At 39.5% G+C, this 24219-nt stretch overlaps 1 protein-coding gene across 1 annotated transcript in view; it reads right to left on the reverse strand.

The window, feature by feature from the left end:
• Positions 1-16784, reverse strand: part of PCSK1 (proprotein convertase subtilisin/kexin type 1) — a 40684-nt gene extending 23900 nt beyond the window's left edge. The window contains exons 1-6 of the mRNA XM_019929219.3: positions 16470-16784; positions 13206-13310; positions 9802-9912; positions 7708-7854; positions 6323-6399; positions 619-707 (exon numbers count right to left, since the gene is read on the reverse strand). Of these exons, the coding sequence (XP_019784778.2) occupies positions 619-707; positions 6323-6399; positions 7708-7854; positions 9802-9912; positions 13206-13310; positions 16470-16649 (709 nt within the window). The 5' untranslated portion in view covers positions 16650-16784. The remainder of the gene's footprint in view (positions 1-618; positions 708-6322; positions 6400-7707; positions 7855-9801; positions 9913-13205; positions 13311-16469) is intronic.
• Between the last annotated feature and the right edge of the window lie 7435 nt (positions 16785-24219).

Below are 24219 nucleotides of genomic sequence, written 5' to 3' on the forward strand. Positions count from 1 at the left end.
TCCATTAAGTCTAAAGGTGGTAACATCTGCTTACATCAGTTAGTCTCTTGTTGGTTTCTTTTAGCTCTTGTAAATGGTTCCTTTATTAAATTGCCCTGATGGAACTTACCATATGCTTACCTATAAAGACACTGACTGAAACAACCAGAGATTCTAAATTTTTGCTACCACAGATAACCTTTGGCTCCTTACTATAAGAAGTATGTATTCTTTTTATTGTTTTTAACTGTTCTTTGTTATGAACTAAAGGACTACAGAATTGACAGGCAGGGAAAATCTTCGCCTAAATTTACCTCCTCCTCCTGTTCTCTTAGCAAGCACTCAATAACAAACTCTTCTAAATCAGAACACAGAGAAAATTAGATTTGCTTCAAAAGCTATTCAACATTTCCTTTTCCCACCCAACAAAGACGTATGGGCTATATTCAGCTATCATTTTCTAAGAATCCAGGTCAATTGATTTGCTTGCAAATCACATTCAAGTCGTGTAGCAAATTTTGCATGGAGTTCATTTCTTCCTCTGGTTGTTGCAAAGTCCCCCCACACCACCCCATTTACACCAGGTAATGCAAGACTCAAATTAAGGTGCAAAACTACAGGAACAACCCTTTGCTTTACCTCCAACTTTGGAATTGTATGCAACTCCGACCCCACACTTGTGATTATTTGCTTGCATGGCAATTTCTCCTGCACATCTGGTCCCATGTCTGAGGATTAGAAAATAGGATTTATAAAACGTAAATGAGGACAGACATTGGTGTTGCATATGAATCCATGGTACATGGATATGTTAACTTTTTGTCAGGCTTGTTGCTGGTTTTCTTCCCATCGGTATTAGATGAAGTGTAGGTATCAGATGAAGGGAACACGTACTGGAGCCCAAGTATGTGGGTTCAAGTTCTAGCTTCCGCCACAAACTAGTGATGTGACCTTGGGTAAGTTACTCGTCCTCAAAGAATCGTGACATCCCATAAAATATTGTATGCAGAACACTTAGGAAAGTGGCTGGTATATAGTAAGAACCCAGGAAGTGTTAGCTATTGATACCATCTCAAAGAAATGGTTTCTGTACCAGAATTTTGGTGTTAAAGTGACTCCTCACTTCCCCTCACTAGTGACTTCCTTGGATTAGTTTAACCTGTACAAGTCCTAGTAGGATGTGTAAAACAGAGCCCCCTCTCAAGCCCTCCTCTCCTCCTCTAACCATATACCAGACTAAAACATCTGAAGGTTTCCTGGTACCAAGAGGATTTTGAAATTTTAACAAGACACTACAGGCTATTTGGGAAACCAGGGTGCTCCTGCAACTCTGACTGGGACCAGAAACCTGAACAAGACTAGTTTTGCAACTAGGGACAATGAGGGTAATTTATGATTTCAGAGTGTTTGGGGAAAAAAAAAAATCCATCTCTAAAACAGACCAAAGTCCACCATTAAAGTATCAATTCTGAAATTCTGGGGATAGTGATTATCTTTTCCCATCACTTCCCTGACCTCAGGAGGGTCAATAAGTTGAGAGAAACTTTAATGTGAATTTGTTTACTTCATGACTTTATTCCATTGTGGAAGCTCCTGGGAGCAGCATGAAGACTGTTAGTGCCTTGGAGGAGCCACTGACCAGATATGCTGACACAGAGGAAAAAAGAGGAAGGGTTAGCTCTGAGCAACTCTGTCAGCCAGCTCCCTTTGAACACTACTGTACTAGACATCAATTAATTTAGCCCAGCATGAAATATAAAAATCCTAAATTGACTGGGTCATTTAAAATAAGCCTGTTTCAATCCCTGGTCTGGGAAGATCCCACATGCCACAGAGCAACTAAGCCCGTGCACCATGACTACTGAGCCTGCACTCTAGAGCCCGTGAGCCACAACTACTGAGTCTGCATGCCTAGAGCCTGTGCTCTGCAACAAGAGAAACCACTGCAATGAGGAGCCTGCACCTCGCAACGAAGAGTAGCCTCCGCTCGCTGCAACTTGAGAAAGCCTGCGCGCAGCAACAAAGATCCAATGCAGCCAAAAATCAATACATTAATTAATTAATTTTTAAAAATTGCCATCTCTCAAACCACTAAAAAGAGTTAAAAAAATTCTAAATATTGATACTTGATTTATTTAATACTTGTATTATGAATTAAAGAAAGAATAATTCCTAAGGAAAAAAATAAAATAAGCCTGTTTCACTTATCTTTTTTTCCTAAAATACCAAAGTTGATTTCCTGTTCTCCTTCCACTAAATGATGTTCCTCCTTTATGTTACTACTGGATAGGAGTCCTAAGTCAGAACAATGTAATTATCTTTAATTCACAGTCTTCCCTAATGTAGCAGGCACCCACTTCTTTTTGGTCTTCTAGCATTTCCCCCTTTTGGGAAGTGGCCCTCGCTTACTTCTTGTGATTCTCTATCATGAGGCTTGTCCTCCCAGAGAGCATTTCAAGAATTGATGCAGATTCTGGGGGAAAGAATTATATTCTTTCTCAAGAATCTTCAGCTTTAAGTTCCACGTGAGCCATGTGGATCTTGCTACCAGGCAGTGTTCTATTGAGAATGAAGCTAAGTGGAGGTGAGCAGCACTAGGAGATGGATACAGAGTAATTGGTGTCCTGATGGCATACTATTTGAGTTTCTGGATCTTGCAATGCTTGAAGCTGAACATCTCTTGGGAAAAAATATTTTCATATCTCCATTTTACTTAATCTTTGTGTTAGGATTCTCTCACTTGCAACTGAAGCTCTCCTGACCAACACACCCATTCTCTGAGAAATGCATGCATATTGAACACATAGAAGGCACCTTATGCCTGTGGATTAGCCTTCTTTCCTTTTGTGGAAGGGAAAATTCAGTTGCCATAATCGGGGAAATATGCTACCAGAAGTCACCACCACCTGTATTTCCATTTACACAAGATGGAAGACAGCGCCCAAGATAGCGAAGTCTCCAGGTAGAGCCTACAGAATCAACCTGTTGGCAAACATCTCCAGCATTGTACCTCTGTCCTAAAAATGATGCAGTATGACACTACCTATTATTTATCTCTCTTTATATAGTGTTTATCTCTCTTTACATAGTACTATTTTCTTAAAATGTGCAGGATCGTGGTACAAATAGGGGTTGATATCTTTGCCTCCTCTTATCCTCACTTCTCACCTGCACACCTTGAGAAAAAAAGACTTTATTAAAGTGGTTCTATATCATTCTTCCTAGACCTGCAGTTTTCTTTCCTTAAATCAGGCTCTGAGATAAAAGAACACTCTATTATCTTAGAACAATGGTTATAACTGGCATTTAAACAAATTGATTTTTAAAAAATTATTCCAGAAGATAATGTAAAGACTACTATTGTACTAGTTAAAATATCCTTGCCACACATTGTTATAAAATAGATGAATAATCTGTAATTGGTGTTGAAATACTGATCACAAATTCATGCCAGATTAGTAGTAAGAGTTACCTGCACTTTTAAGATTTTGTTATTTAGTGATTCCTCATTTGATTTGCAGAGGAGAATTCAAATGTAGCTTTTATTAACCTCATTTACATAGTAATAAAGAACAGCAGCAACACAGATAGTTTGGAGAGATAATGCCCTTGGAATTGGGAGATAATAGGTCTCTAACTGCTATAAAGGCCAAGACAAAATGGGGCCATTCATTTTCTAAACCTAAGGGATTTATTTCTGACAATATGCTAGAAGGGTAACTCTACTTTTAGTATACATTTTGATAAATGATGGGGATGCTAGCTTTTTGGTTGATAGTCAAGAGGACCCTGAGAGATAGCTGCTTATTGTGTAATTTTCAAATAGCAGATTCTGAATTGGCTTAGAAAATTGTCTCTGCTTCTGCTCTTATCAGATGATACTATTCTTGTCAAGCTTTTTTTCTCAGTGAAAGGAGGTCTACCTTAGTTGCTAAATGAAAAACCTTGATCATTATCATCATCATAGCACACATTTAACTTTTTCTATATACAAGGCACTATCCAAGCCAATTACATATATAAACTTATTTAATCCCCCTAAGAACCCAATGAAGTAGGTACTATTATTACCTCTTTAGTAGATGGTAAAACTAGTCACAAAGAAGTTAAATAATTTGCTCAAGGTCACTCACCTATTAAGTGGAAGATCTAAGATTTGATCTAAATCTAGCTGCAAAGTCTGTGCTCTCTTGTTTGGCCATGCTACACTAACTCTATGCTATGTGCAAGGTCCACGGTCTGCTATTCTCTGGAAGCTCAGAGTTTTCAGGCACAAAATACATACAATTATGTGTTGCTTCCTTGGGGCCTTTGGAACTCTGTGAATTGGGGGAAATGTGGCTATTATCAGTACCATAAGTTGAGAGTCCCTTTTCTGGGGGGGAAGGGAAGAGGGACATCTGAATTTCCCTTCTCATGAGTACAAAACTCTAGAGAATGTCATTTCACCAGGTATTCACCTATCATGCATCTACCACACAAGTTATCACCCACTTTGGATCCTGGGCCAGACCCAGTACACACTGCCTAAGAAGGAGGCTGACACCTTCAGCTAACAGTCTCCTCAGCTGTGCCCATGTGGTCGGGAGCAGATTTCCCTCTTAGTCTTGATCAAGGGGATGGATTGAGAGTTGTCATTTTTACTTCATTCTAGGAAGAGTGTCCTTTTCTTCCAAGCACTTACTGCCCATTTCCTTAGGAAGCTTCTTTTAGGAGGGTAGGGAACAGATACCTTGTCACCATTTTAGGAGATGAAATAAAAAATAAAGGCAGAGTGAGATGAGTGATTTCCTCAAGGTCATCCTCCCTCCTGGTAATTGGCAAAGCCATCACTACCAGGCAGGCTAACATTACAAGGTCATGCTCTCAAAGAACATGTGTTCCTCCTGGTCTTGCACTGCCCTCACTCAGAAATATGGCTGAACGTTTGTCTCGGGGGGTCCTGCTCTAAGTTCCTGAGATATCCCACTTTCCTCCAAGGGTGCCCTCTCATGGTTCCTTTTGTATTGTTACTGGAATGTTCTAACCTCAAGGGCTGTTTGCTGTTAACCCCTTTAAGAGATAAACCCTAAAAGAAGTAAATGGTACTGAAAGAACCCTCCCCAAGCCTCCCCTTCCCCTCAAGGAAGAAATATACACTCGGAAGTTGAGGCCAAGTCCTGGAGCCCCAGCCTCCCTTCCTGGGGTTTGTTGGCCTCCTGGAGGACAATCCAAAGTAACTTTAGGTCAACGTTACTACACCAGCCACATGGGAATTCTGAGAAAATAAGGGAGAAGGAGAGAGGGAAACTGAGAGCAAGAGAGAGAGAACTCTATTGACCCTAATTGGTTAATAATCTGAGAGAGGAAGAAAGAAAAGGGAAGCACTTTATGTGGCATCCACGAAGAGCTTTTCCCTACTTGCTCTTTCCATCCCCACTTGTAGCAGCACTCATTTTGCCTTGGCTTTCATCTGCTTTGGTGCAAGTTTCTTTTGGGTGGAGCAAATGAAGAGGAAAGTGTGAATGTCTCCTTGAAGTCTGTGAGAGACATCATTATGCACAAAGATGAGTTTTCACACGGGCATGGACACTTGAGGCTGTGTGCCTAGAGGGTGAAGTTCCTTTGGAGCTAAGAAAAGAAAGGTTAAAATGTCTCTTGCCTTTGGGTCTTTATTTGGCCTCTTGCTTCGGTGGGTCTGGCTCTTGGCCTCACTCGTCACCTTGTGGCTGCTATGGAGAGTTAATTTAGGGGTCAGAAGATATCCTTTTTCTCTTCCCTTTAGCTTTAGAATACCCAGCAGAAATTCTGGAACAGGCTACTAATTAGCCCAATGCCCCGGAGACTGTGTTGGATTTGAGGGCCAAGCCCATGGTATATTTCTCGTCTGGTGCCTTGTCATATTCTTCTGAGGGAACTAGTGAGCATGGTTGTGGCCGACATAGGAAGTCGTGGGGATTTGTTACCTTGGTCATCTATATTTCTCTTCATGACTGACATCAAGCATGTTGCTAGTAATAAACGATTCATAGAGGAATTGGGGGCGGGGGGGTGGACTCAGATTTTTATTCTTTATGTCTCAAACAATTTTTTTAAAGCCATAACTATTCAGTAACATTTGAGGGGAACATTTCATAATGTAAGAAGAAAGTTTAATTGAAATATGGTTCTATAAGCCCAAAGGAATATATAAATAGAAACTTTTGTTTCTGTTTTAAAAGCAACAAAATATTGTGGTATGGATGGTGTACATGAACATTTTCTGAGAGCTCAAATGTGGATTATATTTATAGTGTAATTTTCTCAAGTAAGATAAAAGCATTTTAAAGCACTTACCCCCACCCCCAAATCCACATTTACTCACTTGTTCTCATTTGTGGGATCATATCGGGGAAATGGATCATGGTCATTATCGTTAAAATCATAGCTAGCCTCTGGATCCTAAAGAGAAAACAAAAATAACATGGTAGCATCATAAAAAAAGCAGTACTTTCCGAGCCTTCTATCCCTATCCTATTCCCATCCTGGCTGATAGCTCGAAAGTCTGCATTTTAGAGTTTCTGGCCCAGTTTCTGATCATTTATCATCCCCATAAACCAGGCAGAGGTGATATACACAGAAAAGTGAGTCATCATCCAATTCTCAGTGAATGTTTCCAAACCTCTAACTCATAGACTCTCATAGGATATTAGAACAGAAGGAGTCAAAGTTCACTTAGTTCAACCACCTCATTTTCCAAATGAGAAAATTGAGGCCCAGAGAATTTGAATGGCTTAATTAAGCTAGAGCCCTAGTTAGTGACACTTTGATGCTCATCTTTCTTAAGAATATAGGTGCAAAGAGCTGGCTGTGGGCTGGGGCTCAGGTCTGCAGTGATCTCCTTCAGCCTCCTCAGTTAAAATAAACATGTAATTTAATTAAAGAGGCTGTGCTTGAAATTCAAGACAAGCTTCCAGGTCCCACCCCCCTTTGCAATCAGATTGCTACACTTAAACATCTTCCACGTAGGAATTGTATCACTACTACTGCTACTTCTCTATGTTTTCCATATCTTTTAATAATTCCTAATCTTTTTCATCTCTTCTTTTCCTTCCTGTTTCCTTTGCTCTTTAGCTGGGGAATGTTGGTTGAGTAGAAAGGATGAGAGAAAGACAAGGGGCAATATTCAAGATGAAACACTGATTTAAAGACCTAAAATATTATGGAGAACTTCATAACCAATTAAGTAAATAACTTTCATTTACTTATTTCCCATTTTTAGTAAACTTTTCTCAGCTTGCCATTTTTGTATTGTGTAGTGCACGCTTTGATTTGCATGGAAGGAATCACATTCACATAACTTCACAATGTGAGAGATATTGACCCATAAGGGATGTCAGCAGGAAGACTGTGAACATGGTCTCAGGCATCAGGCTTGATTTGATTGCTTTCATGTCCCCAAATACTGAGTGGCATAGAGTTTGAATGGCTTTTAATAATCTAGCTGATGTTAAGTGCCTCCCCCTACCCCAACACACATGCTTTCGTACAATCCTTGGCTCCAGCAAATTCTTTCGATGCCCAGTGATACAAAAAAAAAAAAAAAAATTTATGTGCACTGGCAGAATGGTGAGGGAAGTGGCAAAACCGTGGCCCGTCATTACCAGGGCTGACATCAGAGTAGCCTCCTGCTTGAGGGAAGCAAAGTCCTAACTGTGTGTCAGTGTAGACAACTCCCTAAGTTGCAGCAATGGGAGGGCTTAGACTCACATAGTTGGCATAGATGTCTGTGTGATTCCACTCCAAGCCATCATCCAGTACAGTGATAACAACTCCTTTGCCTGTGATGCCTTTTTGCCAAACAGGTATCACGTGGAGGTCCAGCTTGGGCAGGGCTGCAGTCATCCTAGTATCTTGCTGATAAAGAAAAACCAAGAAGCATTGATAAAACCATGACTTGTTTGCTGCAAAATAAGAACTGAAGCTCCAGTCTGGAGACCCATCTTTCTTCTTCCTGGGGTCACTCTATTCGTTAGAAGCGGGCAATTAGGTGAAATAAAAAAACAAAGTTAAGGGTGAGACCAAGTGAATCATCAGAGTGCTGCTCTTTTTCCAGTTGTTCCAATGGAAAATCACTCAAAAGGATGAATCACCCTGTGCCCCTTGTCTTTGAGCTGCGTGGCTTTGAAGAAGTTCATCCCTAAGTTGCTTTCATTTATAATTACGTGCTCAAGCTTTTCATCTACCAAAGCTTTATTTGATGTCCCATGTTTCCATCTCCCCCCAAATCCTGAGCCTCCACTGCCACACTGAATGTACTTTATATTGTCTGGTCCACAGCTCTTCAAGGATGTTTTTATAAATTTTCTAAAAGAAAAGACAGAACCTGGAATGCCCAGGAGGCTGTGGTCTTACCAAGACTTGCAATCTAACTGCCTATGTCCAAGTATTAGTGATTTAGGGAGTAAGTACCTGTGAGAGAAGATTTGGGATTTGTTTTCAGATAATTTTTCTGTTAGTTACTGTATGTGGGACTGTAAGGAAGAAGAGCTAGACAGCAAGGGAACACAGATATGAGCACATCCCCAAGCATTCAAGAGAGATGCACTAGAAGAATGTCTGCTTTTTAGTGAAGAGGTCAACAAGATATTTATAAATAACAACAATCAAAAGTATCAGTGAATGCATTGGCCCCTGGCTGATGTCCTCAGAAAGAGGTGGGGGCAAAACAAGAATTTACTAGGCCAACATGAAGCTGAATCACAGGAGGCTGGAACTACACACAGATTGTTGGCCAACGCCAGAGAAGAAGGACTCTCTGTCAGTCAGAAGAACGATCATAGAGTGTGGTTGTTAAGAATATGGCCTCTGGAGCCATGAATTATGCCCCCTCCGCTATAATTTCGTGATTTTGGCAAGTTATTTAACTTGCCAATGTCTCTGTCTCTTCATCTGTTAAATGGGGATACTTACTATACCTACAACAAAATGTTGTGTGAGAACTAGATGAGTTAACTCATGTCAAACATTTAGAATAGTATTTGACACATAGCAAATGCACCAGTGTTAGCTAATGAGTCTCTTCTGCTGCAAGGAGTAGGTATTGCCTAGGTTAAGAGAGTTTCAATAGGAATTGATCTCCTTTCCCATCCATTATGCAACAAGGATGTCTAAGCGTTAGCTTATGGTTGTCATGAAAATTCATCTTTTATAATATTCTCAACAATAAACACTTCTATTAACATGTATTACTACGATAGAGGCTTAACATTAAAACAGAGGAGAGCACTCCGTAGGCAAACAGGAACACTTACAGTTTCTCCACTAGGTGCCTACATTCCAACAAGCATTTGATAACTATCTTAAAGGTAGAACTGGTTCGCAAGTCTGGACCTCTGCAGATAGATGCCTTTTGTCTTTCCTTGTGTTCCTTCCTTTAGCCTAGTTCAGAAATTCTCACCTGTAAGCATGTGCAAATTGCCTCTCAGGGCTATATATACTGAATCATGTTCACTGTACTCTTTGGGTGATTTAAAGGGCTCTCAAGAGAAACTTTGATCAAATATGTTTTTTTGCCATGAGTACTGTTTTGGAACCCCTAACTTGCAAGACATGATTCTTCTGTACTTATTCCAGATAAACTTAAGAAGACAAAAGGCAACAACCCCTCCTCTCATAGTAGCTAAAGATCTGTGTTTCAGACATCCTCACATAGTAAAACAGAAGATCCAGATCATGGAAGGTCCCGTCAACCCTAATCTCTAGGTAACACAGCCCTCTGCTGAATTATCTATCATTAAAAAATCTGTTGTGCAGATATAACAAATAACCCAGGTCCTACACAGTCCTCCTGTAGGTACTTACCAAGTACCACTGCTGATTCCACATCGGATCATTGAAGAGATCTAGTGCTGAGTCTCTTAGAACTGAACGTTTACTTCTCTCTTTTTCATACTGTTGTTCAGCCCATAGCACCTACAAGGAGTTTTAGAGCAAAAAAATCAACAAATAGCCACCTCTGGTGTAATCATCTTCCCTCTAACTAGCTCTAGTACTCTCTCCATCAGAGTTCAGGCAGCTCCACAGTGTTTTCGTTTGACTATAGATCAAACTGGCAGCTCAGTGAGAAGAAGGGATTGCCCACTGGTGAGATGAACATTTCCTCTATTACAGTAAAATGTACCTTTAGGGGGAGGAGAAGCAGTCAGTGAAGTGATGATTCCCTCAAATTATTTACACTGTGATTACAGTGGAAGTAAAAGTTCAGCCTGCTTTCATCAGCAAATGGACCATATTACTCACTTTTATATTGAGGTTCCAGGGTTCTGTGGCAGAAAATTTGTGCATTTTCGTGGAATGAGTCAACAAGCTAAGAGATCCTAGAACTGCTGTTATGTTGCTCTTACAGCTTAATTTCTCTTTCTTTATATACAAAAATAGAAATTGCAAATGTGACAAAAGACAAGAAAGGCGCTATGTCTTGGCAGATTTGAAATTCTGCCTCCTCTATTCTTCAGCCTTCTGTTTAAGTGTATTTAATATGAGAAACAGATCCAGGGTGATGAATGGGCACTACTGACCATGCACACTTACCATTGATTTAGTTTCATATATTATGCAGACACCTGACAATACAAAAATTACCTTCCCCACATTTATAGCATAATCCTATTATACTTGAGGCCCTGAGAGGGTGAGGGGCTGCCTTGTGGTTATATTCATGATGAGATAATACCGTGCTCTAATTTTGCTGAGCAACATGACTCTTTCCTACCCAAAACATATCCTCTCTTCTGTACTCATGATGATAGTCCATGGTGTGATAGGATATTTTTAATGTGAGAATACTAATGAGTCAGATCCAAAAATAAAAACTGAAAAATAATTTGCAACTAAAGGATAAAACCATCCACTAAGACTGTCCTGAATTTCCAATTAGAAAATGTACTGCAAACCTATTATAAACATTGGGAGGGACTTGAGAGTTGGAAATCAGTCACTATAATTTATTTTTAAAGTGCCTGTGTCTTCAAGCGTAAGTGTTTTGGCTTAAAATACCTCAATGCTTGGAATACACTGCCTGTCTTCTGAGTTGGTCTTTGGGAACTGGCTGCTAGGGAACAAGTACTAATCTTTGAGGGAGAGAGTCACTTACAGTTGGAGATTTCATTAACAGGCTTATAAAGATAGCTTATTGCTGCATTTCAGAGTGCTAATTTGAAAGAATATCATCCCTATCAAAAAAAAGGAGCAATAAAATGAAAATCAAAAGCAATTTTTAAAAAATGGAATATAAGAGGAGACACTCTGTCATCTGATCAGATAAACATCCAATTGTTGGAAACAGTGTTATGATTAATGTCATTAACTCCAAATGCCATATTAATCTCTGTAAGAGCAGACCAAGTGGAACAGAGCAAATTAATGGTGTCCTTCTATTATGTATATAATAAGTATCATGTGCTTAATTGTAAATAATCCTTTTGATTTGAAAAGGGAATTAAAAATCATCTAGTCTAACCTCCTACTGCAAGCTTCAGTGTGTTCTAGGGTTTTTCCTGAACTAAAGTTATTCTGGGTATAACTTTTCATAGGATTATATAGACTCCTTTTTTATGAAGTTATGCTGAAGAGTAAATTCTTAGCTCTTCTTCCTTATGCTTTGAGATTTCTCCCCCAAATCAATTATTAAGGAAATATCTAAAGAATAGAACTGGGCCATCTCTTCATTTTAGTGAGATACTGAGTAATAGTAACAGTTAGGTCTGCTCCACTCTATCCAATTTCCTCCTATTAAGATGAGAAGGAAGGTCAGTTTTACTTTCTTGTGCATTAATGTCAGGCATGTATTTAGGCAGACAAGGAAATCTCTCTCTTGTTTTGCCCAAGGACTAAGCCTAGCCAGAGTGCTAGAAGTTGCCCTACCTTCAAAGCCCACATACAATTAGCCATCTGCCTTGGGACAGCGAAGAGAAGATTTCGCTGGACAAGAAACGTTTAAAGTAATGTCCAGGGCCTCTGATTAGGTCTCTCACTTCTAGCCATTAACTTGGGTAAAAGCCAGCAATGGTTGTTTGTGAGCTGTGGTGTTGCTGTCTGTGGTCCTGATACAGCATTCTTGGTCTGGGTTTGGTTGCTTCGTTCATGTTTGAACGCTGGTAACCCAGGCCCAGTCATTTCCTACTCTCTTAATCTGTCTTCCTTTTCTTCTTTTTTTTTTTTTTAAATTCTATCAGTTGCATAACAAATAAAATAGCAAATTATTTTACAGGGTTCACGAATTCCTGTACTTTAAACAGTTCTAGCACCTTTCTGTCACTTATACTTTTCTTTATGGGAAGTTGAAAGTATGTGTTGTATCTCTCACAAAGCTTCCAGAATTCTTTAGAATGTCCTAGACAACAGAAATCATGTACACAGACATCAGGCCAGCCAGGATAAGTGTTCACCAGTATGGCAAATTCTTGTGAAATGGCAACGTTGTGTATGCAGATTCCAATACTTCAAATTTCTATTTCATTTCAACATTCTATTGGTGTGTTTGCTGACCCTGAAAACAGACTTCAAAATCAAAAGGTACATTAGATATACATGAAATTGGCTCCACACTTTACCTATATCCATTCTAGACATTTCCTGCTGTTGCCTAATCATTGAATATGTATACAGACCAGGATAAAAAGAGATCAAATGCTTTGGATCAGACTATACAATACTTATAGAAATATTTGCCTCATGAAGACATGGATTTAAAGCTCCTTCAAAAGCACTAGTTCCTTACGTAACCAAACCAGACAGAATAGCAGAATGTTTTTTCAGTTACACTGAAATGTTATTAAGAACAGGGTTTATGTATTATATTTCTTTGGCATCATCACATCGGATATCAAAGTGCTTGGTACATAATAGGCATATAATAAAAGTTTGTTGATCGATTGTATTGTCAAACAGTTCATCAGTGCTGCCACTTGATTCTCATATTCATTTTCATGCTCTTAGACTGGATTTGTGAGCTAGTGTTTATAGTGTGTGTGTGTGTGTGTGTGTGTGTGTATATATATATATATATATGTATAAAATTTAGTCAACCAATTCAATCTGATCCAGTTATTATTATGTGCAATTATAACACTATGAAGATAATAAGAAACACTACAGATTTTGTGAACACAATAAAAAAAATCATATTTGCTTTTGCTCTTGTTAGCAATCACAAAGAAGGCAGATAAGTCAGGTTACTGGTTTGAAGACAAATGCACAACACTTACACGATCATCATCAGATAATCTCTTAGTGATATGAAGGGCACTCCTTCGAGACCTCCGAGGATGGTTTTTATGTTTGAATAAGTAGTGATTTTCAAGTGACCCAATCTATAAAAGAAAAAATTAAAATAAAAATCCTCTTTCCAAAGTAAGTATCTATAGGTTAGGTTGAAACACAGCTAACTTGGAGACAGGCAGCTTTTGTTAAATCCATTTCTTGTATTGAGGTTAACTTTTTTCTTCATGAGGAAGACACTGATAGAAGCCTTCCCTCTCAGTGTGTTGAGTGAGACGAGCTTCATGACATTATCACTTGGGCTTACAGCATACTTGGGAGCCGTTGATGCTTCTGTTCCATGTATTTCAGAGGAACTACATTTGCTTTTCTAGGTGATGTTATTGTGTAGATAGACATTTCTTAAAAAATATTCATTTTGTCAAATTTATTCTGTCAGAGAACAATAATTTGTGGAAGGCAGGCAAACCCTTTGGTATGATATATAGGCAGTGCCACATTCAGCTAGAATAATTTGTTACGAAATATAGCCATTGAATCCATAGTGATAATTATTATAAGCTACTAGTAGTGACCATCTGACTTTCCAATAGTTCAAGTCTTTGAGGAAGAAACCAGCATGCCACATTTAGGACAGGTGTTCCACCTTGGAGTGTGTAAACTTCTCTGGGTGACTGTCAATACATTTGGTCCGTTTAGAACTAAGTTCATTATTCTTTTAAGCTAGTTTCCCTTTATTCAAAATAGTACTTAATTTGAACCTACCAAATTCTCTAGATGCCCTGTATGTTTTTAAACTGAGACAAACAATTGACAATGGGTTATTTCAGAAGAACTGCATTCTTTAAATTGGTGTTTCTTATCACCTAGAGAATTTTTTAATAGAGATGCTTAGGGCCTGCTCCAAGCCTGAACCTCAGGGGCTGAATCTGCTATAAGCTTTACATGGAGTTGGGGAGAGAGAATATTAGCCATAAGAAAAGATCACCAGTGCTTAGCTCTGTTTCTGCTATCAACTGGTTTTGCTTCTTGTCACCCCTGCCCCCAGTCCTAGCTTTTGAGGCCTTAAGGAGCTCAAGATAGTGATGCTAAGTTAAGTGTAAACAAAGGAAGAAACAAGCAGAGCCAGGAAAGCACTATCAGTCTTTTACAAAGAATTATTATTTTAAAAACATTTACTAGTGATGCCATTTAACTGGAAATATGCATATGCAAATCACATGCAAGTATAGATAGGTTTTCCCACTATTTTCTGAAGCCTCTTGTGACTATGCCACCCCTTCCTCGAAGATCCTACCAAGAGTACTGATTTATTGTTATTTATTTATTTATTGAGACTTGTGATTTTGAAAGACAGTCCGCATAATGAATGGTCCGGGTTTGGATGTATGTCTGGGGCTAATAAGGTGAGAAAATGAAGAGGGAGTTATTTTTTGCTCTCTCCTCCAATCTCCTTTCACACAATTACCAATGCTATTTAGCTACCCAAAAGATTAAGTTCCCAGTTTTTTTTTTTCCCTCATAGGACACACAAGATTTCCATGATGCCCACAGTACCCACCCATACAGTTCTGCCCACTACTCACTCTCTTTTTAGATCCCAACAATGCCTTGCGGTTTCCAGAATTATAAGTAAGTCACTTTCTTTTTTATCTCCCTGGTTTCCCACAAGCTGTTTTCTATGCCTGGAGTGCCTTCTCCAATGTCCTCATGTTCTCCAGGGCAACCTTTGATTCTTCTTCCTAAACCTGTGCAAGTGTTTCCTCCTTGGGCTGTCTTCTTTCACCCCTCCCCAATTCCCTTCCATCCTCAATCCTTCAATCAACAAGTATTGAGACTCCAGGAACAGCTTCTTTTGCTATACCAATTGCTTGCAATTGCAGTCATTTGTTTCTAAACCAGTCTCTAGACTCTCGATTCCTTGAAAGTTTATTTTCCTCCTATTATTCCTCAGCCCCTAACACGGAGCCTAGCACAGAACAAGGACTGGACAAAAGCAGAAGTATGGGTCTGCTACTGGGACACGGAGAAGAGAATTCAATATGCGTATTGACTTCCCTGCTGGGGATTTCAGACAGTTTGGCTCATGAAGTTGGAGAATGAAGCCTCTGGGAAGGAAAAGCACATTCCCCAGTGGATCTGGATCTATGGAATTGCCAACGCCCACACCCCATTACTCATCCATGACTTCAGCTGCATCTCTACCACCACCTCTAGAAAAAACGCGCCAAAATGTTTTACAACTCCTTCCTCCCTCCCGCCCCCCCCCCCCCCGGCCCGTTTCCATGCACAGCAACTCACAAGGCAAGGAATGAGGGCTTGATTCTGAGCCAAGGGAAAGGAAAGCTCAGATTAGAACTCACACCCCCTGCGGTGCACAGCTAAGGAGCCCCCTACATAATGCCTTAACGGCCCTCCACCCCCCAGCTGTCTATTAAGCCAGGCCTTGCTTGGACGGGCAACAGCTTTTTTCACTGGATGAAACCCCTGGAAAGCGAATACGCATTTGGCTGGGGAACAAGAAAGATATCCTTTCCCCAGTCACTTCGGCAGCTTGACCCTTCAGGGGAACTGACCGAGCAAAGTTGTGAAGCTCGGACGTTGCAAGTTTCCATTGAGAATCCAGAGCTCGCGGTAGAGGCCCGGAGAGTTGGTCCCATGTCTTTCACCCACCTCATTCTGCCACTCCATAGCCCCCGAGCCCCCGGGTCGCGAGGCCCGGCCACTGACACTCTCCCATTGCCCTGGGCGTATCCTCGAAGGCTGCCGGCGAACATCTCCAAGCCTGCTTGGCCCCTTGAATCAGGACTTGGATCTGCTGCTGCCATATTGAAAAGAATGAAACAGCCAGCTCCTGACGCAGACCCGCGGAGTCTCAGGGGACAGAGCGCACTGCCTCTCCTCTGGGCACTGGTTAGTAAGAGCCTGCGTGCATCTCAAGTTCCGTGAACAAGCGTGGAGGGATTTTTCTTCCAAACCGCGCGGGAACGGATTTCAATTCCAGAGCGGACAGCAGCAAGACTAAGCTGTACCCAGCTGCAGCGGCTTGGTTCTGCCTGGCTGCGCCCAGCCCAAACAATAAATAAGGCAAGCCTTCTCCAAGCGCGCCAGGGCCGAGAGCTGGAGAAGCTCCCGCTCCTTGCCACTGTGCTCAGGAGAGTGCAACCTGGGACTCCCACATGGGAGATTACGCTCCAGTCCCGCCAGCCCCCTCGAGCCCCAGAAAGTTTTTTGAAAGTGCAAACTCTTACCTGACCCAAAAGGTCATAGCCCAGCTCCTCGGCTATCGCTGAGGCTGCCTCCGGTCCCCCGGGGATCTCCGCCGCCCATTCATTCACAAACTGCCTCTTCGCTTTTACATTATTCAATGCACACCAAGCGCAAAAGAGAGCGAAAGCAGTACACTGCAGAGTCCAGGCTCTTGGCTCCATGGCTCTCCCACTCGCTCGCACACGAGTGGGAAGGAGAGGGGGAATGAGAAGCAAGATAGAAAAGCCAGAAAGGATCGCCCCTTCCACCCTCCGGCTCTGGACCACTTCTCGCTCCCGGTTGTTCTGCGACAAGACAGAGACGCGCAGGAGAGGCTGGGCGGCGGCGAGCGCTCAGTGCAGCGCTTCGGTCTCCCGGTCTCCCGGCAGAGTGGAGCCCCAGCCCTTCCGAGTCGGAATGGAAATCAGTGTTTACACGTCAAATCTACGAAAGCCATCTCTTGACGTCAGATCTACCTGGACTAAGATCTGGATGGTATTCCCAGCGGGATGGAGAAGCGGCTAAAATAAGCAGCAGAGAAGAAAAGGAAGGAAACGTTTGCTCGTATCGGTTAAGTCTGCTCCCGTTCTGATTGTAAATTCTGTAGCCGTGAGGAACACCTTCACTTCTCAAAGAGAAGTGCCCCATTTGAATATAGCTACCACGAATCAAAGATCTGGCGTGCAGCACACTTTCCTTCCCTTCTGTCCGTTTTCTTTATCTTTACTTGATTATCTTGTGTAAGAGGAGAAGGGAGGGAGGAGGATTCTTATAACGGCCCTGTGGATATCGGCACCTGCTATGAAGAACAGGGCTTTTCAGTCTTTCAGATCGGACAGAGGCTGGGAGGGCAGAGAGAAGGGAAGCTTCTACTGCCCGGATTCTAACCTAAATCGCCTGGGATAAACGAGCACTTCTGGAAGACAATGCTAAAGCAATACTTTTAAAAACGTATTTTTAACCGTTCAAACCACCTTAGTTAACAAGTTTACATCCTTCTCTCCTCCGTTTCTCAACCTCAGTAAAACAATATCTAAAATTCTATTCCAGATATTGCAGGACCCACTACCACCCACTTTACAGTCCTTATCAGAAAAAAAATGATTAATCTCGTGATTTTAAAATTTTATTTATTTTTATTCACATGATTTTTAAAAACAGAAAATTATTTCCTTTATTTATAAACAAGGGAGTGTAGGGACCCAAGTGCTGTTGTGTTGACTCAGGGAGAGAAAGAGCAGGTTTCATTAACTCTGAACTTTCCATTCTTCCTTCAGTAGAGCTCTTCACTTTGGTGTTGAACTGAAGCTATGCCATTACTTTCCCATAAAATGCACAATTTCTTTTTGTGGAAGGGTGTTTTCCCGTGGAAAGAGAATAAGCAGACGTCTAAATGGTTCTCCCCGCCACCCACCCCTCCCCCCCCATCCCAGAACAGGGAAATGGGTACAGTGCACTGTGGCTGAACCTATTCTGATCCTGAGGGGTTGAACCTGGCGGGAAATGCCAGGATCTCCATTCAGCACCGAGGAATGGACAGCGCCACAAGCGCTGGTTGCTGGAGCTGCCCTTCTGAGCTCCAAAAACTGTCGTCCTCCCGCGACCGCCTAGAACCAAACTGTTTCTCTTTTGACTGGTGCCTTTCCTCTCTTTAAAATGGAAAAATAAGAAATTGACCTCAAGGGAGAAGGACGGTTAGGTAATGATCGTGACTACCTCCGTCGGAGTTCGCGGGAAAGCGACGGTCTCAGCCCAAAAGTAAAATTGCAGGGGATTCAAAGTCTTGCCTGCGAAAGGTCTTTTTCTTTTTTTAAGTTCACAGCCGCCGGGGGGCGCAGCCTATTCTAAAAGAAGAAAAGAGATAAGAGTGGAAGAAAGCATATGAGCTTGTGGAGAAAGGAAGCAAGAGATAACTTTTTACCGGAAGCAAGTGAGATGGAGGCCTGGTGGAGGATAAGGCTGAGAAATGCATTTGCCTCCATGTTTGCAGAAATGTGGAGTAGATTGATAATTTCTTTAAACATAAAGCTTCTTAACAAAAACAAATTCCAACGTTAATAAGCCATGTGATGCAGTTAAGTCTATTACTATAATGTAACTCTCACATGAGGTGCTGTAGAATGGGCTCAGATTGACAGTTCTTCTGTCAGCTCCGTAAATTCACGTGTGTGAATGTTGATGGCTAGGTGAACTGTCTTCTTTTCTCTTCGTGCCTCAGCCTGAGTTGCGGCCTCAAGCTGTCTAGGGTGTTTCATTCTCACAACAGACAGATGCTAACTGTGTGCTAGCAAAGCAAAAGAAACTTGTGGCAAATATTTAATAATGGTGTTTCATTATTAAATATTTTTAAATATTTAATATTATTTATTTAATAAATATTTAATATTATTTAATAAATATTATTAAATATTTACTGTGAATTTGACAGTTCAAGTAAATCGTTAGCGAGGCCAGTGTCTCAGTAATGAAGAATTTGTCTTAAACGGAGCACCCTACACACCTGGAGTAAACATTTGGTTGATATATTTAATAGGGCAAACTAAATTCTCACAGTAAAACGATAATCTCCCCATCCAAACTATATACTATATATATATATATATATATATATATATATATATATCAGTAATTTATTTTGAAATTCTGTGAATCTTATCTGATGGACCTTATTTGCCACAGTTTCTGGGATGCAGAAGAAATGAATGTTTACCGAGGCTGGAGGGTGCAAATAGATGTAGAATTCATCTTAACTTTGTCATATCAAGGGCTAGTCTTATCCTGCTATGTGGATCATAGCAGGCCCATCACTGTCATATTTTATATCATGAATTAGAAGAGCCAATTATCACCCTTAAGTTGGTTTTAACAGCATTTGATTCGTCTGATTAATTTATGTAGAAAACAGGATAATTCAGAAACTGAGGAGGACTGTGTTTCTATTATGAATTATTAAGTAAGTGTCATGCCTTTCATGACTGCTCCCAACTGCCCAGTGATACAGTTAATCATTTATTAGGTTTTCTTGGAAAGTAATAAGAGCAAGGCTATTATGAACAGGAAGTAAGAATATGTTCAGAGGTGACCGTATCTCTTTAGTCTTAGAAAACAAAATGTTTAAACCTTTTGTTACAGTGAAATAAACTGTGTACACTAAAGTGCACAAAGCCAGGTGCTCAATGATTTATCACAGCGTGAACACTATATAACCATTCAGGTCAAGAAAAAGAGCATTGCTAGCCCTCCAGAATAATATTCCAGGTTTTTTTTCAAGAGGCATGGGAGAAGGAGTGAGGAAATAACTTAGGTTTAACATTTTCCAATTGTTATGTAGACTTACCTGTTTTCTTTGGGTAATAGTAGCTATATATTAAGACAAATATATAATTAATTAGTCCGTATACTAGAAGATATTTGGTAACAGAACATATTATAGAGGGAAATCTGCCTATAGCAGTGTTCCCCCAAATAGAAAATTAACAATATTTGTATGACACACTGGGGTAAAACTGGAGGAAATTTGGGAATATCTGTATGGTACTTAGTAAAGGTATTCATTACAGTTTTTTATATGATACAGTTTTGACAAGAAAATAAAACACAATATTTGGAGCAATATATTAAAATTGAATATAGATAACATTAAATTGAGAACTGTGAATATACTTCCATCAATATAACTTTTTATCTCAGGTTTTATGCTTGAAAGCCTATATACCATTTCTAATCAAAACAGTAAGTCTTTTTGAATTGTTGATGGTTGCTGTCAATGAAAAAAAAAATTTGTACAAGAGAATAAAAATTTTGAAACAAGTTTTACAACCATTAAACAATTCGCAACATCTGATTTTAAATATAGCAACTCTTCCTTTTAGCTCCTTGTGAGATTTACCATTGGAATTTCATAAGAGGATGCTATAGATTTAGAATTTACCTAAACTTTATATGTCAAGTATTACAAAATCATTTTTCTAAATTGAAAAATACACACACCTTTTAGAGATGTTACCATGTACCTACTTTGCCACAAATGGATAAAAGTATTTAATGTATGGGAAGACTGATATCGGGATCATCACCTAAAGATACACCTGCCAAAAACCTCTTTCTTTCTCATTGTCTATCCACCCATGGCCAAATTTTGGTGGGCATGCTATGCTAGTGAAGAACTTAAGACCTGAACTTCTCCAACAGATCCACAGAGCCTTCTCCTAAGATAAAAACGGACATGCTTGCAGCAAGTTGCTGAAGTTGATATCAAGATGATAGACACTTGGCTTGGTTGAGCTCAATGTCTTGAGGCCAGACTAATGAATGCTAGGTGTCACTCACTAATCGTGATTGACTAATTGCCAATCTGGTTGGGTCTTCTTCCCAGGAGCCCAGGATCAAGCTACTTGGCTGGCCTTCCCAAAGGATAAGAAGACCGAATATCTTGAGGGACATCTATAGTTCTACCAGCTGGAAAGCCCTAATCTATAGAAATGAAGGTAAGAGAATAATAACGCAAAGTTAGTACACTGAAAGGCTCTGAAGTGGATGGATAATTATAAAGGACTTCTGTTGAGTGAACTAGACAAACCCTTAAAGTCTTGAATTTAATATAGATTTGGATTATTAAAATTGAAGAAATGAGTGCTATTAATTCTGATTACTGAACATGACTCGTCACTTCTAATGAAAGTGGATAATTAAATGTAGTCATGTACAAGTATTTATTAACAATTTTTCTTACCTTAGAACAGGTTCCTTAAAAATATGCGTTTACTGAGTAAGTTTTGTAGTATGGCTGCTTCTGTCTCCAGGCAATGCTCCTGCTTCCTCTATGTGCTCAAACACTGCCATTTTCATATGGAAAACACAGTACATAACTGCTTTCTTTGTTCCTGAAGTGTATTTTTTTTAATGAAAATTATAGACTCTCAGTATCAAAAAGTAACCTTAACAAGTTATCTGGTTCCTTGCTTCTCAAAGTGTGGTCCATATACCACATGACAGGCATCACTTTGGAGCTTGTTAGAATTTAGTCTCTCAGCCCCCACCCCAAAACTACTGAATCAGAATCAGTTTTTCTAATTAGTCTATGTCGATTCACATGCAATTAAAGTTTGAGAAGCATTGATCTAGTTAACACGTCCCTAAATACATAACACTCCTCAGGAATAGTCCTTTTCACCATTGAGAATGATGTTAGCTGTGGGTTTGACATTTATGGCCTTTATTATGTTGAGGTAAGTCCCTCTATTCCCACTTCTGGAGAGCTTTTATCATAAATGGGTGTTGAATTTTGTCAGCAGCTTTTTCTGCATCTATTGAGATGATCATATGGTATTTATTCTTCAGTTTGTTAATGTGGTGTATCACACTGATTGATTTGCATATATTGAAGAATCCTTGCATCCCTGAGATAAATCCCACTTGATCATGGTGTATGATCCTTTTAATGTATTTCTGGATTCGTTTTGCTAGTATTTCTTTGAGTATTTTTGCGTCTATGTTCATCAGTGATATTGGCCTGTAATTTTTGTGTGTGTGTGGTATCTTTGTCTGGTTTTGGTGTCACAGTGATGGTGGCCTCATAGAATGAGCTTGAGAGTGTTCCCAATTTTTGGGAAGAGTTTCAGAAGGATAGGAGTTAACTCTTCTCTAAATGTTTGATAGAATTGGCCTGTGAAGCCATCTGGTCCTGGACTTTTGTTTGTTGTAAGTTTTTTAATCACTGTTTCAGTTTCAGTACTTGTGATTGGTCTGTTCATATTTTCTCTTTCTTCCTGGTTCAGTCTTGGAAGATGGTATCTTTCTAAGAATTTGTCCATTTCTTCTAGGTGGTCCTTTTTTTTGGCATATAGTTGCTTGTAGTAGTCTCTTATGATCCTTTGTATTTCTGTGGTGTCAGTCGTAACTTCTTTTTCATTTCTAATTTTATTGATTTGAGCGGATAAAGAAGATGTTGTACACATATATGATGAAATATTACTCAGCTATAAAAAGGAATGAAATAATGCCATTTGCAGCAACATGGATGGATCTAGAGATTATCATACTAAGTGAAGTAAGTCAGGCACAGAAAGACAAATATCATATGATATCACTTATATGTGGAGTCTAATAAAAAAATTAAAGATCCAAATGAACTTATTTACAAAACAGAAACAGACTACAGATATTGAGAACAATCTTATAGTTACCAAAGTGGAAACGTCGAAGGGGGGAGGGATAAATCAAGAACTTTGGTGAACACACACACACTACTATGTATAAGATAGATAACCAACAAGGGCATACTGTATAGCACAGGGAACTCTACTCAGTATTATGTGATAATCTATATGAGAAAAGAATCTAAAAAAGAATGAATATATGTATATGTATAACTGAATCACTTTGCCATACACCTGAAACTAACACAACATTGTAAGTCAACTCTACTCCAATAAAATTGAAATTTTTAGAAAAAGGAATATTTCTATCAAGTGGTTAGGTAATTCAAGGTCTCCCAAAACAGCCCATTCTTTGGTTTGGGTTGGCTCAAATAGTTACAAAGCCCTTCCTTATAATGACATAAATCTTCCCTCATTACCTGCCTCTAGGCATGCTAACTTTGCCCTATAGTACCACACTGATAGGTCTCAAGCTCTGTTCTTTATGACAGCTCTTCTGACCTGGAAGACAGATTATTTTGTCTTGTCTAAGTTTTTTCTACTCTAGGTTAAACATCCCCAATCTTTTTAATGATTTTGCATCCTGGTTACTCTTGTCTGAACAAGGTCTTTTTTACCACACTTTTAAAAATATGGTACCCAGAATTAAATGTAATATAGTTGGCCAAACCTTGATTAGAGCAAGAATTTTACCTCTTTTTGGAAACTATCCTTTTGCCACTATAGCCTAAAACTGAGTTAGCTTTACTTTTTTCTTATTGAACAAATAATTTACTAGAATCTCTATTTGTAGTCACATGTGCTGCTATTAAGTTACATTTCCACCCTGATTTGCACAGTTTTTATGTTTTTGTTATCTGTGTATATAGAGGCAGGGGGTTAAGTGTTTTCCTTGTTGAGTTTCAGCCTCTCAGGATTTTTGGAATCTTGATTTTTTTCATCCATTGATTTGCTCCTAGCTTTATGCTATATACAAATGTAGTCAACTTTCCATTAGTATCTTCATTCAAGTTATTAATAAAAGATTTAAATTAATTAATTAAAAGACAGGAGAAAAGATAGAACCATTAGAAACTTCCCTACAAGTTAATTGATTTAATAATCATTATGCTTTAGAATCAGTCACAAATTTATCTTGCCGGTGACTGTTCAAAAGGAAAGCAAAAAGACCTTGTCACATGATATGCAGAAGTCCAGATATATAGTGGCTATAGGACTGACTCTATGTCATGCTGGGTGTCAGTGATCAAAATTTATTTTGTGAGTAATAAAAAACAAAACTTTAATAATTTGTTCTGAAATTGATGGTAGTCCACTGATCTAGTTCATAGAACTTACTTCTTTTTCATTCTTGGAACTGAGAATTTTTGACTCTCTCGTCTTTCAGTACGAATCTTTATTCTGCTTTCTAATATTCCTCAGTAATCTTTGACACTGCTTCAGGTGTCTCACGTTTAGAATAAATTTATTCTTAATTGAAGTTTAACTATATTATCTGTCCCCGCCCCTTGAATTAGTCCCAAGTAGTAGTGGTATAAACAGAATCATTTGATACATGTAACATTTTTGTCTATCAAAACAAAAGTAATCTTGG

Source organism: Tursiops truncatus, chromosome 3 (genome assembly GCF_011762595.2).
Source record: "Tursiops truncatus isolate mTurTru1 chromosome 3, mTurTru1.mat.Y, whole genome shotgun sequence".
In the NCBI taxonomy this organism is placed as follows: domain Eukaryota; kingdom Metazoa; phylum Chordata; class Mammalia; order Artiodactyla; family Delphinidae; genus Tursiops; species Tursiops truncatus.